Genomic DNA, 15,421 nt, shown 5'->3' with positions numbered 1-15,421 from the left:
GCGGGACAAGCGGTGCTGGCCTTCAAACGCTACAGTCTGGGCTCCGACTCTGCGCTGTTCTCTCAGGACTACATGGACCCAAGCCAAGATCAAGGGCCTCCTTATCCCCCCTATGCCAGCAATGATGACTTAGATCCTTCTGCAGGCTATCAGCAACCTCCCGCAGATGCCTTTGAGGCCGGCACACAGGGCTACCAGGCCCAGGATTACTAAAACAGCTCTTTTAAAGGACTTTCATTGTCTGACAGGCTAGCCGTTCCTCACTTTGAAATTTGTTGCTGCCTCTCTGATAGTGAAAGAAACAGTAAAACAATTCGTCCTTATTTTTTATGACCTGGTTCAGGGCAGGATTTCTTTTTTTATGTTGATTTATGAATACAGTTTACGTTGTTTTTGTTTGTATGTTCATTGCGTTCATTATTGTTTAGCTGTTTGCAGTTTTGCCAGGTTTGCACCATGTCATTTTTAGAGTCCATTTGAGCTTGTATTTCTTAGGGCTGTTATGGAAAACCATTGGCTCCCCAAACATCACTGAATCGTCATATTTCAAATAATACTCTGTACTTAACTGGCTGAGGATTTTATAACCGGTTTAACAGCACATTTAGAGAGAAGGTTTCAGCGACTGTGTTGAATCTTCAGAGCATTCCAGGTGTTAGGGAAATGTAGAGTACAGTTAGTTCATTAAAAAAAACAAAACATTCCTACATTAATATTTTGTGGGTAAATTGTAATCTAGTCAGGTGGCATATTACAGTTATGTATGATCCTTGCATTTACGACTATATGCATCATACAGTAGCTGCTAACCAAAGCCTGGTAAGATATAAAATACACCATACATTGTGGTATTCCTGATTCCCATGCTTACTAAAAAGAGCATTGCCTAAAAAAAATTAAATATTTATTGCAACGTTTATCTCTTGTGGACACCCATTGTCCTTTATTGCACCAAGCTGAGTTCAGTCACAGCAGCTACGTAGTGGCAAATGCACATTTCCTTTTCACCTGAATATGGGGAATTAGTGGATCCTTCGGTTCTCCCCTTCCTTAAGGGCTTTCGTGGTTTATAAAAAAAGGCAAAAATCTGCATGCATAAATCTGTAATCGTTAAGATAAAAATAAATGTGATGGCACTTGATTAATATTTTTATGTCTTGTACAAGACTTATTGTCCTTGAATTCTGGATAAGCTGCCCCTATCCCAGGAGGTGGGAGTCTTACTCCAAGCCTGTTGCTCACAATGTGTAGTGTCCTTTAACATTTAATTGCCCTATAAAAGGCAGGTCTGAATAAATCACCTCATAGGTCTATTTCTGTCCGTTGAAGTAACAATAAATTGGTGAGATGCTTTTTTGGCAGAATGGATGTGCTGCTGTTTCTTGATAAGCGAGTGCCTACATCTTTTGAGAGAGAACATCTTATGGTGACATGGATTTCATCTGGCAAAACTGTTACTTGTAGCAAACAAAAAACACTCCTATTTAGAAGGAAAGAAACGTGAAGCAAAATTGACCATTGCAAGGAATAATGAGCAACCATGTGACTATTCAGTTTATTTAACGTACTGTAAAATTCTAAAGGTTCTTGGATATGTCATTTGCCAAATCTAACTTGCATCCACCTAAGTATTAAATAAAATGTTATTCTATAGGAAGAGAGTCTGGTTTCAATAGTGGCATGTGAAAAGGAGATTGCAGAGAAGTTAAATCATTCTTTTTACTATTAGCTGTGAAGTACCAGTAAAAATGATTCGTAAGCTTTGTCAACTTCCTATTGGTGCTTTTCACTGCTTCTGACAGTTCTCTTCATAAACTTGAGATAAACATATTCTGTATTGTCACTATGCACTGTACTCTTTATTTAAAATAATTTTGGTTGGTCATTGCAAAATTTTAATCTATTTTATCGACTACGAACTGGAGTAACTAGCCAAGTTATCCCGAACCCGCATGTGAAATGGTATTTTTGGGCAAGTTGATAGTCCTGGAATACATAACTGCAGAGTTTCCTAAATGTGTTTCTGAATGCACTTTTACTGTCCAGGTTTTAAAAACTATCCATGGTTGTAGCAGAGGGTGTAATCAAACTGACTGAGGTACCAGTTATCACCTGTGCTTAAGCATGGAAATTCTTAGAACCGTGTTACGGTGCCTTGAGAACTGAGCTTGGGAACTTCTGCATTAATCAATTACCATGTCAAAAGTCTATGGTGATTTTGGATAGCTAAATGAAGACCGTGAACTTATTTAATCTTTTAGTTAATATGCGTCATGTCTCAATGAAATAGCAATAAGAAGGGCACATTTTCCCTTAAGAGTGATGTCACGAGATATTAAACCGCCAGCTTTTTGGGAGTGTCCCAATCTCTAAAGCACTAATGAATCACACTGGGGCAGATGTATTAAGCCTTTGCAAGAGATAAATGCCAGGGTGAAAAGAGAGATAAACGTCCAGCCAATCCACCTCCCAACTGACTTTTTTCAAACACAGCCTTTAACATGGCAGTTAGCAAGTGATTGGCTGGACGTTTATCTCTCTATCACCCTGGCATTGATCTCTTGTTAAGGCTTAATACATCTGCCCCATTGTTTGGAATATCTGGTCTATTATAGATAGATTTGAGACCATTTTCAACTCCTCACTATATATTAGTACCAGAGGAGGCTCCTGCTATAGGGCTGCAGCCCCTCCAGTCAAAATCCCAACACCAGAAACACAGACAGACAGCACCAGAGCTCCGGTGCTTTCCTCTGCAGGCACCTTCCACCTCTGGAGCTCTGGTTCTTGCTGGCTGTGTCTCTGACATGCTGGTAACCTCCTCTTACCAGGCTCCATGAAGCAGCTGTGCAGACACAGCAACAGCCCAACCCTGTGGGGAGGAGTTCAGCATGTAGTAGACTCCTACTATTGGAAGCTGCTACTGCTCATCATACACAGAGCTGTAAACTGCTCCCCTTCTTGGGCTGTCAGTACATGGAGTGATGACAGCAATATCTTTCCAGCAGGAAGCCATTCTGTGCAAATCTTCAGAGCTACAGTGCTTCTATGGGCTGCTGTCTGTGCAGCCCAGCAGAAGCAAATCCTCTGCAGTGAGCATGCCCAGACTTCAGTGAGTCAGTGTGATGCAACTGAAGGAAGGTATGCATTGCACCAGAGCGGTGCATGGAAGTTTTATTTTATTTTAATAATATTTGTGTGTAGATCTTTATTAAGAGTATCATTTTGTGTACTTTAATTAATGTTAAAGTTATTAAAAGTGTGTATTTTGCTCTGTACCTGTGTTTATGTGCATATGAGTACATCATTTATTTACAGTAATTGCATACAAACACTTGTACAGTGCAAGTTAAACGAATAACCTGCAAAATAATGACTGTTTGCATTTAGCAGTACCCAGGAAATTGCAGCCCCCCTTAAGTCTAAAGGCAGGAGCCGCCACTGATTAGTACTTATGTGCAACTCTTTTTTATGCAAGCTTAGAATTTTGTTTACTCCTGACTTTGCAATGAAGAATACAATGGCTTTTTCATAAATTATTTTTGTAATAATGATCCCTTCATCCAAATAGTAAAAACATTTTTATTCCTTTTTGCTTCTGCTTGTGTCTACATAGGGCAGTATTCAATGAGGTTGATTCGCCATGTTCTACGGCGAATGTGTGCTATTTTCATGCTCTTAGGCGAATCTTTTTACTGAAAAAGTGAATCGCCCTATTCAACGTGCACTATTTGCCGACTGCGAATAGTGAATGAAGGAAAATTTGCCGTCTGATAGTTGCCGTAATTCGCTGTGGTTTTTCAATGTAATTTGCCGTGAGCAAATTAAATGATCAGATGGCGAATTGCTTTCTAAGTGATTTTCACCGTGTGTCACCATGTAGCAATAGCCACCCCTACCCGCGTCCCCTGCCAGCTCTCCGGGGAGGCAGCTGCCCTCCTTCTCCCCCACAAGTGTCCAGCTCAGGCAGGGAGGCTTCCATCTCCCTGCCTGCCGCCGTCCCCCGGCTCCCTGTGGCGTTCGCCGCAGGGGTTAAGAATCGCCGTCAGGGGCAGTGAGCCCCTGTGGCGTTGAATAAGGTGACAGGGACGGCTGGCAGCAAATGCTCCAGCCCTCCAGAACAAGGCATCTGTGCAGCGAATCCTAAACAGGATTTGCTGCACATCGCGATAATTCACATTGAATACTGCCCATAGTGCTGGTTTGACTGCAATCTAAACCATCGTCAATGTGTCTTCATCAGCAAGAGGTTTTGAGCACCAAGAAACCGCATGTGCTGTTTGAGGCAGATTATTAATTGTTTGTCTCCTGTTTTGAAAACTCTGTGTTCTGCTAAGGAAATTAAGTAAATACTTTATGCAAAGTTCCAAAATAATTGTCTAGAAAATATGGTCATTTTTTCTATAACCTGTGAAAACAGATCTCTAATTGAGGTTTCCAATATATTCCGGGGCTCGCCATGCTTTGGTTATGGTGGCTCGCTGCACTCGCCACACTGTATAAATTCGACTCTATGCATAGTGGATAGTGGGGTTATGAACAGGTAAAAAATCACAAAGGATTGCATCTGATATATCGGCCGATATCGCATCAGATATATCGGGAGCCGTGAAACTAGACAAGTACCTAAAATTTTCAAATTTAAGCCACGAAGCTTAAATAAAATTTGCAGTTAATATGACTGCAGTCATTTTAGCTGCTGGAATATTTTGGTTTGTGCGAATAGTTAGGTTGAGGTTGGCGTCCTATATCTGCACAGAATAGTCAAAAACCCCTACCCATTTCTGTGATATTAGACTGTCTAATAAAAATTATTTTAACCTGGTTTGTATATCCTCTAATATACATTTATATAGGTTCCCAAATGCATTCCTCATGGCGTGGTCGAGTGTTAACCCTTTGCGTGCCAACATCTCTGAGCGATATGCAAAATATCCGCTAACAATGTCAGCATCGCTCATATTTGTTATAGAAGTTCAAATAAAATGTGTGCAAATTTTCACCCATTCACTTGGTACTCAAAGGGTTAAGTATATCCATGCTCGGCCAAGAGAGGACTTCATTAGTAATTCAATCAATTTGCTTTAACCATCTGTACTGATCCATGGATTTATTTAGAAAACCTGGACCATTGGGGTGCCTTGAAGGTCACAATTGAAAACCTTGTATCTAGTATATTGTCCAGACCTGCAAGAAGGAGAAATGATTCAGCTATTGGGGCACTGAAGAAATTTGTATGAATCAATCAACACAATGGGTTTTGCAGAACAAAATTGTCTTTCAGTTAGCCACCATGTACTTGTTCTTAAATTATTATTTATTAACAATTTTTTATATAGCACAGCTCCATCGCGCTTTACAAATACTTTCCTTCTGATATGACAACCCGCTGTACATAAATAAAACCGCTTCCGTTATTTATGGCCTGTTACACAGCAACTTTCTGTCAAATAGTCACATGATTTTGTAGATGTGAAACGATCACAATTTAGGATCGGATGTATCAATTTATTTGGTTTAGGACCCATTTCCAGTATTTTTTGGAAAATGTTGCTGAAGTGGCTAGGGTGTTTGCAGCAGAGGCCAAATAAATTGGACTGTTTCACAGCTACTGTCATATATAGAGGAACTGCAATCCCATCTTACTTCTTTCGGGTTTCACTTAATATTTGTGGGTGTTTGCAGAAAATGCATGGTTTGGGGGATATGCCACAAATATTGAATGAAAAATCATCCCATTAATGTGGATAAGTTTGTATACATTTTTCATTTGGTTGCAATTCTAGAATGATAATAAGCCAATTAGTGTGGGTAATTTTGTATAATCATTAATTTTTTGAGTTAGTGTAAAAAAAACACGCCAAGTATTTCTTTGGCATTTCCTTTTGAGCAAAATGTTTTAATGCACCCATATACCATTTGAAGTTCACTGTTTAAAGGCTTATTTAAATATTGCGTATGGAAGGCTGACCAGGTTCATTCATTTACTTTACATTTCAAACATAGTTGGTGTTTGCCACAATCCACTAACTAGCACTAGGTTGCTGAAACCTATTATCCAATTAACCAATCCTTTTATTGCAACAAACGTATCTGCATTTAGGCCAGGGCTTATACCAACAGAAGTTGGAGGTGGTTTGTTTAAGGAGCAAAGCAGTCACTAACCAGCTGTCTGGGTACAGACATTCCTCACTTAGCAACCGGGTTCCGTTCTTATGACTTGGTTGTTAAACGAACGTGTATAAAAATACATAATACAAGTACAGTACAATTCTATATAAAGAAAAGTCATACTCCTCTAATCCTATTCTATTACATGTCGCGGAGATGCTGCATGAGGTGCGTGGGTCGTAAGTACGAATGGGTAGGCAGGACGCAAGGCAGGGTTGTAAGTCTGAGCAGTCGTTAAACAGGTAGGTCGTTAAGTGAGGAATGTCTGTATATTAAAGCACTACAGTATGTCACATTTACAATGGGCTACTTTTTTAACTCTCTGTGCAGTAAAATGATTCCCCTTTCTTTAGATCAAGTGTCTAAGAGCATAGTACGATCTCAGTAATTCTGCATAATGGTATTTTGACTTGTGTTGTTCAAAAATCAATATACTCGTACATGCAGGGCAGTATAGTTATAACCAATATTTTATATTCTATATTAAACTACAATGTGTCAATATAATATTTTTATGGATTATCTGAATAGAGAAAACACAAAACCGCAATCTACAGTATAAAAAAAAATTGCACTCTACAACATGGATGCACTTTAATCAAATTGTGAACGCACAAGTCCATCCTACTACAAGACCGTGTTCTTGGCACTTCTCTAGCTCCTTGTTTGGCGGGTCAGCTGTGTGCAGGTGCATGACGAGTCTGCTCATGGAAGTGGGTGCAATGCATTAGAGTTCTGTTTTTAAGCGATTAACCTTCTTGTAACTTGCTAAAACATCCACTTCAGTTTTGCACATATAAGCCTACCATGTATGGCCAGATCAGTACGATAAAAATAATACCATTGGCTAGTACCCTTCCCAATCTCCCATCACTTTAGATCAGAGATCTGGTGCACATAAACAATTTAATTGCCCCCACTAGCAGAATTTACCTACGCAAAACGATTAAAACCAATGAACCAATTAAAGTAACCAAATATTTCTTTACGCAAGGGATTAGGGAAATACAGATACATAGAATATAAACCTATACATCGTGTATGTAGGAGGATGCAATATAAATAGGTTTATTTTGTTTTGCTGTTTTTTGTTACCAATTTTTGTTTACTTGAAACCCTTTTGCATAGCAGTGTACTTTGCAAAGATTACAATTTTTATACATATTTACATCTGACTGCTATTAAATGTGATCTGTAGTTTCCCCAATGTTTTCATTTTGTGTATTCACAGATGACATGTTAAATCTATTTTATTTTTAACTTTGTGTGCATCATTGGAAAGAGATGTCTTGTATACTTTCATACAACTCCTATGTATAATTTCACACCATCTTCAGAACCTAGATATGGATTTCTTAAACTAGTTTTAAAAACTCTCCACCCCACCCCCAGTCCCTACCTGCTTCTACCTCTAATCTGTATTCACACTTCCCTATCTCCATTCCCAGCAAGTTTTAAACAGATAAGTGTGCCTGCAAAAATTGCTTTAACTTTGTTCCGTCGAGTGTCCTCTAGTGGTCACTGGGGGTACTTCACCTCATAAAGTTTAGGAGTAGTTGGCTACAGATGGAGCGCCTGCCGTTGTTGCGGGTTCTGATGATTCTATCGCCCATCGCCAGGTCCTGCCATCAGAAGACAGGGGGAGTGTGTGCGTGAGACGCTTGCACGCCCCGTTCCATCAGAGCCCACCACCGCCTCCCGTTGCTTCCTCACACCCCCTCCCCCTAACCCCGACCGTTTCCCTGAAGCGGAGATAGGAAGGGATTCCGCTCACCAACGCCGAGAGACGTGGACGCGCGTGCGTGTGAGGCCCCCGTCAGATGGAGTGCCTGTCCTCTGGCTCTTGCCAGCAGAGGGAATCTGGCGAGAGCTGGCGCTGAATGACAGGCGGGCCATCTGTCAATGTATAATATATATTGGCTCAAAATATAATGATGACTTACCACTTACAAGAAGCGGTTTGGCTAAAATACATTTCTATGCATGGACAACATAGCTTCATGTGCAACATTTCCCCAAGCTCATTGCAAGAGACCTTCTTATATGCATTTTATTGTATGGGGATAATTGGTGTCTGTAACCTTTTATGTATTTATTTTTTCTTTATAAAGCGATTGTCACCTGAGCTGTATTTGTATATATGTAGATGTGGTAAATGTGAGCGGTTGTTGTTCATATAAATTGTCTGGTCTTCGCCATTCATTGCTCACGATAGTAGGGCACCCTGACCAATGCACATGGATATGTACATACTCATCAGGACTAATAAATGAGGTTTACAAAAAATTGATTCTAGGAATCTGACCCAAGATATCAATAAATTGTGTTGTAAGTCAGGCAGTTACTCCTACCTTATGTTTTTACCATATTGCATTGTATTTATTTGGTGCAATACAAACAATTACATGGAAAGCAGAGGAAGTTGTAACTAAGGGTGCATACACACTATACAATTTTTTTGACCAATTTGGTTGAAAGACATTTCCATTGAACCCAGTGTCCTGGACTAAAGATGTTGACGAAAGATATGGACGACAGACGAAAGAAGAAAGATCTAGCTACAGTTTATAGGCTCTTTTTGAAAGATATTCAAATTGAGCTGCATGCACAGTTGACGAACAATCTTGATGAACAACTGGCGGGTATGCGCATCATCATTCATCGTTTGTTTGTTGACAATATCTTTTGTCAACATCTTCCGTCCAGGACAGTGGGTTCAATGGAAATGTCTTTCAACCAAATTGGTCAAAAAAATTGTACAGTGTGTATGCACCTTTAGACTTGCATGGAAGAATCTTCCATATTTGGTTCTCTGATATGGTATGTGTTCTTTTTCTATTGTGTAACAGACCACAGGGTATATTTAATAAAAAAAAAGGAGTTTGTAAAAGTCGAATTTACTAAACGAAAGACCACAAAAAAACTGCCAGAAATATAAAAGTTTTTAGAGACCCATGCAATACAGAACTGCAGGCAGATTTTTTCATCAGTAAAGAATAGAATCCACTGACGTAACCAATTAGGCAAAATGGCTCTGACAGGCAAGATAGTTCAAATACCGTGTTTCAGCTATATGGAGAACCGGAAGTTGAGGACTCCCAATACCCTCTTAATGAAGGCAGTCGTGTGAATGAAGGAGAAAATAATAACCCTATTATGGGTGGAAATAATGCATTGATTTATGTGGGTGCAAAACGATTATTTATTATAAAGAGTGCAACATTTTATATATTTTACATTATATTAAAATTGGAATTATATTAAAGGTACATATTGTTTTTTTATTAGTGTCAGAAAAACATGATTTGGTGTTTAAAAAAAGAAATTCTAAATGTGTTATTGGGGGAAGCATTCATAGAGCCATAAAATAATGTTGCACCCATCAATTATACATTTTGTTAATGGTACACTAATATATTTAATAATATTGCTATCTTTAATCAACTAAAAACTGTCTTGCACTTCGATCTACGAATACAATTTTATATTGCCCTTTAGAGTAATTTTAATGTTTACCCTTAAATGTACTGGGAGTCCTCGACTTCTGATTGCCCATATAGATTTTTTTTTATATATATCAACGGTTTAAAACATTGAGCATTCCCGAAGAGCAATTCACCCTCCAAAATGCTTAATTGCGATCCCAGTTGTTTTGAAGGTGACAATTGCTGGCAATGAGCAGTGGGATGAAAATGTTGACAAATCTGCTGTTTACTAAATATACTTCTGAGTGTGTTGCCATAGGGATCTATATATTTATATCTATATACTGTAGCATACGTGGTCCTTTTTCGTTTCCATGTTTGTGTGTATAATGTTTTATTCAGAAATTTAAATTTTAGTGGTACAGTATTTCTAATATATATATTAGCCTATTTTTTTATTTTATTTTTTTGAAAATCAATACAGGTTGAGTATCCCGTATCCAAAATGCTCGGGACCAGGAGAATTTTGGATAACGGATTATTCCGTATTTCGGAATATTTTAATATTTCAATGATGTATTTTGAAGTATCTTGCATGTATGCTGTATAAACACATAATATACACACAAATATATTTTATTACCACATAAAATACACACAAATATATTTTAATTGTTCAAAAAACAAGGTTTCAAAACGTGAAACAAAATGTGTGTACTATCTCAGCACTGAATTTGAATGCCAAGCAATCATTGTCTTGCACATATATAGTGCCAGTTACATATCATGTCCCCAGTGATGCTGTTACAAATGTCCCCAGTGAGTTTTTAGCAAAAAAAAAATTTTTTTTCACTTTCTGGAATGTCCGTATTTCGGAATAATTCGGATAACGGATACTCGGATACGGGATACTCGACCTGTACATTTAAAACATATATTTTTTGGTACTTGTTTCCTAGCACGGCGCCACCGATTTTAATTGTATTGATCGGGGCCGCAAAAATCGCGTCCATCGCATGCCAACCAAATCGCATGCGATCGACACAATTTTTACATTGGAATCAATGTAAAATGCTCCCTGAGACCCAATTTTACATTGATTTCAATGTAAAAAGCCCCAAAACCCCACCATTTTGATAGCAAACCCCCCCTGATGGGTGAAATGGCCCTCCATTGTTAACGCCACCCCACTATTGACGCCAACCCGAAGCGTGGCGAGCGCAGCAAGCCCGCGAGGGGCGGCGGTACGCGTCCTACGACCTTTTCATACCCCGACTTTCCACGTCGGCGTGGAGTTGATTTTATATAGTGTGGCGAGCGCACCGAGCCCGAAGCGTGGCGAGCGGATGCGCATAACTTCACAGGTATACGCGTGAGCTCGCCACGCTTCGGGCTCGGTGGTTCGCTGCGCTCGCCACACTATATAAAATCAACTCCACGCCGACGTGGATAGTGGGGGTATGAAAAGGTCGGTTGGCGTCAATAGTGGGGTCGCGTTAACAATGGGGGGGGGGGGCGGCATTAACCATACTTAATACCCATGAGGGGGCATATACAATGAGAAATTGGCCATATTGGCCCTTTTCCCATTGTTCCCTATGTAAAATCACGTTGATCGCATCGGATGCCATTATAATGGCATGCGACCGGCGCGATTTTAACTTTAAAACTAATTTAACATTGTTCTCTATGGGAAAATCGCGTTGATTTCGGCCCATTATAATGGGACGCTATCAATGCGATTTTGTCTTTACCGGCAATTAAAGCTGGTAATTGACAGAAAATCGCGTCGATCGCATGCCTTAAGTACTTTAACTTAAGGCATGCGATCAACCCCGACGGGCGCCGTGCTAGGAAACAAGTTCCTATTGTTTTTGTGACATCTTTTCGTTTTGGTCATAAAATATTAATTTCAATTAGAAACCTGTCACACCCCTTACAGAGGCATTGGTTGCAGTGGGTGTATGCTCCTTTTTGTTTGGAAATAATTCTCTCAACCTACGGTCCTAAAAACAAACCACTTATTTTCGGTGCACAAGTACACAAATCGGTACTAATGGAAGTTTGAACAGCTGCCAGGAAAGAGCCAGTGACCATACAATGCAGAGAGCAATGGTAGGTTATAATCCATGGCAACTAGTCAACCTTTGAAGTCTACTTTTGGCAGATTTATGAAAGTGTACAGCCGATTGGTCATTGATCAAGTGTTTTCCAACTCTAGTCCTCAGGGATACCAAACAGTATTTTATAAGCAAGACATTAAGGGGTATGGATCATAGGATAGACAGACATTATTAAGTGGCAGATCGACAGAACGGGCCCGACTCTGAAAGGGGTCAGCCCATTTTGCAGAGAATGCCTGTGAATTGATGCGATCGCTGTCGGATCTCGACAATCCACAGCCATTTACGCAGACACACACCCCTTTCCGCGTTCAGCAGATGGGACTTTGAATCCCACCTGGCAATATGCTTTCGAGCAAAATGAAAATGGGCCAGGGTCAACGCCTGTCAGAATGTACCTTCAGTGGTTGACCTAATGCTTGTCGACCTAGTGACCATATATCATGTTAAGGTCTTTGCGCTGAATGATTTGAGTTCCGTTAGCATGACACAATGAAATAAAATGAACTGTACTTTTAATGATGCTCAATGCTAAGCATATAAAATTAAATCATTATTGGGTGGTGTCTTTAAATCCACATTTTCCATCATCTAGTTCGGTAACCACCTGGAAAAGCTTCCGTTCCTAATGTTAGAAGTTGTGTCTAGACAAGCAAAGTTTGCACATTTTGAGTTGGTATGATTTTATGTGCTAGATCTACTCTAGCATGTGATTTGTTACCCTATGGGCGAGTATCCAGTTAGCCCTAAAAAAATCAGGAGCGATAAACTGTCATTTTCACAATTTCCCCCAAAACTTTTGGGCTATGCTTGTTTAATTTGGTCACAAAAAAAAAAAAAGTTCTCCTGAAATATATACAGTAGGTACAGTATAACCTGTGTTTTTACAATGGCCGCTGCAAAATTGGAGATGCTTCTGGTGATTTGGTTTTGCCTGCCTGAGGCATGTGAAAAAAAAATCCCTGATAAGCCACAGCCTACGCCACTGGCAAGACAATTGCCCCATTTATGCTATATACCTTTTGTATATGTTCTTTTCAGTTCAGCATACCATTCTCACCAAGAGTATATTGAAAAAAATTTAAAATTATATATTTAACTGTTAGAAGCCAGAGTTCTCCCAATGTTACTGCCTTTTAAAAGTATAAATTTCTATTCATCTATAAAAATAAAATGAAAAAATACAGTGTATGATATTGTTTATGTACACATTATATAATGAGTATATTCTGCCTTTACTTACATGTACAATGTGAGATTGGTTACTCTGATGGTGTATAATCTCAATAAAGATATAACCGGTGAAATTATTTGTTGTGTTTTATTATATATCTCCAGCTGCGGTTGTCCTACTACACATCCCAGAATGCCCTCCCATATTTTTGCTTTTAGGGCATGCTGGCATATGACTTCCCACAGCAGCTGAAGTGCCTATATCAGTCATGTCCAAAATGGCGACCTCAAGCTGTTGTGAAACTACACATCCCTGCATGCCTTGCCAGTTTTAACATTCCCTAATCGCAAAACGGTGGCAAGGCATGATGGGACTTTTAGTTTCACAACAGCTGGAGGACCATAGTTTGGACATGCCTGGCCTAAACTGACTACCCTGCCTTTTGAGCATGACTTGTCCTTGCATCCACATTTTGGCTTCTAAAACATAGTGCCCCTCCAACCACATCATAGAATTCTAAATTGGGTAAGAAGGTGACGTAGTAGCTCACAACTATATTTATATACATTAGGACGGGGTAGCCAACTCCAGTCCGAGAGCTACCAGCAGTTTATGTTTTGCAGACCATCTAGGAGAAGCACAGGTGTGTTCATTAGTCACTGACACATTTTGATACATAAGGTGTGAATGGAACCTTACAGAAAAAAAAATAATTCTTGTGGTTTTGTTCGAACAGGGGGATTCAACCGGGGCTGGTGATAGAATTGCCAATCCCTGCCATCCGCCGGAAGGGGGCGCACAAGACACTCGCGTGCCCTGTTCCGACGGAGCTCCCCACCAGTCCCCTGACCCTGCCAGTCTCCCTGAAGCGGATATGGGTAGGATTTCTGCTCCCCACTGCTGAGTGACAGGGATGCGTGTGAGATGCTTACGTGTCCCAGGTAGATGGAGTGCCTCTCCGCCAGCGATCACCAGCGGGGGTAATCTCGCGCTTCTCTGCGCTGCATGAGAGGCACTCCATCTGTATAGCTGCACATACAGAAGTGACTCTCACGCTTAATTTAATGAATTCCATAATCTAAAGAAGATGGACACATGCCAGCCCTAACCTAGTCAACCTTTAGTAAATATATTGCCTAGTCTGGCACTTATTTGTGAGGGTATGGGGTCAAGAGAAGAGGTATCTGGAAGAGAAAAGTGTAGATACTTAATCTTTATTTGTGGGATCAAATGAGGACAATGCGCCAAAGGGCTAATGTAGGCAATTGAGAAGGTCACTGAATGAGGAGGAGCATTTTATCTCATATCTTATGAATACTGTCCTTGAAGTAGAAAGCTCTTACTACACTTATGGGGTGATTCAGGTTGGTTTGCAACAGCAAACTTCTTCTTTAATGGACAAAACCATGTGCACTGCAGGTGGAGCTGCTGTAACATGTGCAGAGAGAGTTACATTTGGGTGAGTTATTTTGTTTCTGTGCATCGTAAATACTGGCTATTTTTTACACTGTAATCTAGATTTCTGTTTCAACACACCCACCCAAATCTAACACTCTGCACGTTACATGCCCCATCTGCAGTGCACATGGTTTGGTTTTGTCCATTAAAGAAGGAGTTTGCTTTTGCGAATTAACCTGAATTAAACCCTTAGAACAGGGGTCCTCAAAGTATTTTGCTCTGGGACCCTATCAGACAATAAAAATAATGACAGCACCTTACTGCAGAAGGTCATCCCACCACATGTGTAGTCAGCAGACGGCACAAAATTATGTGAGGAGTCTGAAGTAACCGACAATTCAACAGATGTTTCAGACTCCTTGAATCACTGACTGAGATCAGAAAAGTCATCAGCCTGATGGTCAGCAACATGGAGTTGCGACCCCATGCTGAAAAGGTCGGGACCCACTTTGGGGTCAGGACCCACAGTTTGAGAACCACTTCCTTAGAACAATGACTGGATCCCAGTAATACATAGTTTTGTACAGAAATTTTCTTATATACAAATAAACCTAGACATACACATAAGTAACATTAATACATAGTTATACTCCATTATGGGGACCATTTATCAATGATCGCATTTACCATGCAATCTGGGTGGAATATTACTGCTCAGGATCGCATTGTAAAATGCAATCCTAACAGTGGGATGCATCATCCCCCACTCGTAGGGACAGGGCTCCTAGAACTCCGTCGGGAGTTGGCAACCCCCGCTCCCAGGACACCGTCGGACACTGGTCACCCCCTGCATCCAGGGCTGCAGCGCATCACAGGAGCCATCACAGCGCAGCATCATTTAGCATCCATTGAGGTGAGGCCTGAAATTGAGGTTATTACATTGCATTTTTGGCCACACTGCATGGTTTGCCTACTACATGGAAGGTTTATGTAGGGGACTTGATAAAATGATTTGACTCCTACACGTGGAGAGTATGTTCTTAATGCTAAGTGGCACAGGGTCTCCCCTGGTGCTCACTGCTCATAGGCACCACTGTTATATTTAAAAAAATCTGTCAAACAAATATTTT

The 15,421-nt window shown here is 40.2% G+C and overlaps 1 protein-coding gene across 2 annotated transcripts in view; it reads left to right on the top strand.

Moving 5' to 3' along the window:
• Positions 1-12,070, top strand: part of SYNGR1 (synaptogyrin 1) — a 63,418-nt gene extending 51,348 nt beyond the window's left edge. For both annotated transcript variants that reach the window (XM_083156512.1, XM_083156511.1), the window contains one exon: positions 1-12,070. In XM_083156512.1, coding sequence (XP_083012638.1) covers positions 1-213 — 213 coding nt within the window. In that variant the 3' untranslated portion in view covers positions 214-12,070.
• The last annotated feature ends 3,351 nt before the right edge of the window (positions 12,071-15,421 follow it).

This window comes from Crinia signifera, chromosome 8 (assembly GCF_055691185.1).
Source record: "Crinia signifera chromosome 8, ASM5569118v1, whole genome shotgun sequence".
Taxonomy (NCBI): Eukaryota; Metazoa; Chordata; class Amphibia; order Anura; family Myobatrachidae; genus Crinia; species Crinia signifera.
Note: the sequence above shows the minus strand (reverse complement) of the source record. Positions and strands in the feature narration are given on the sequence as shown.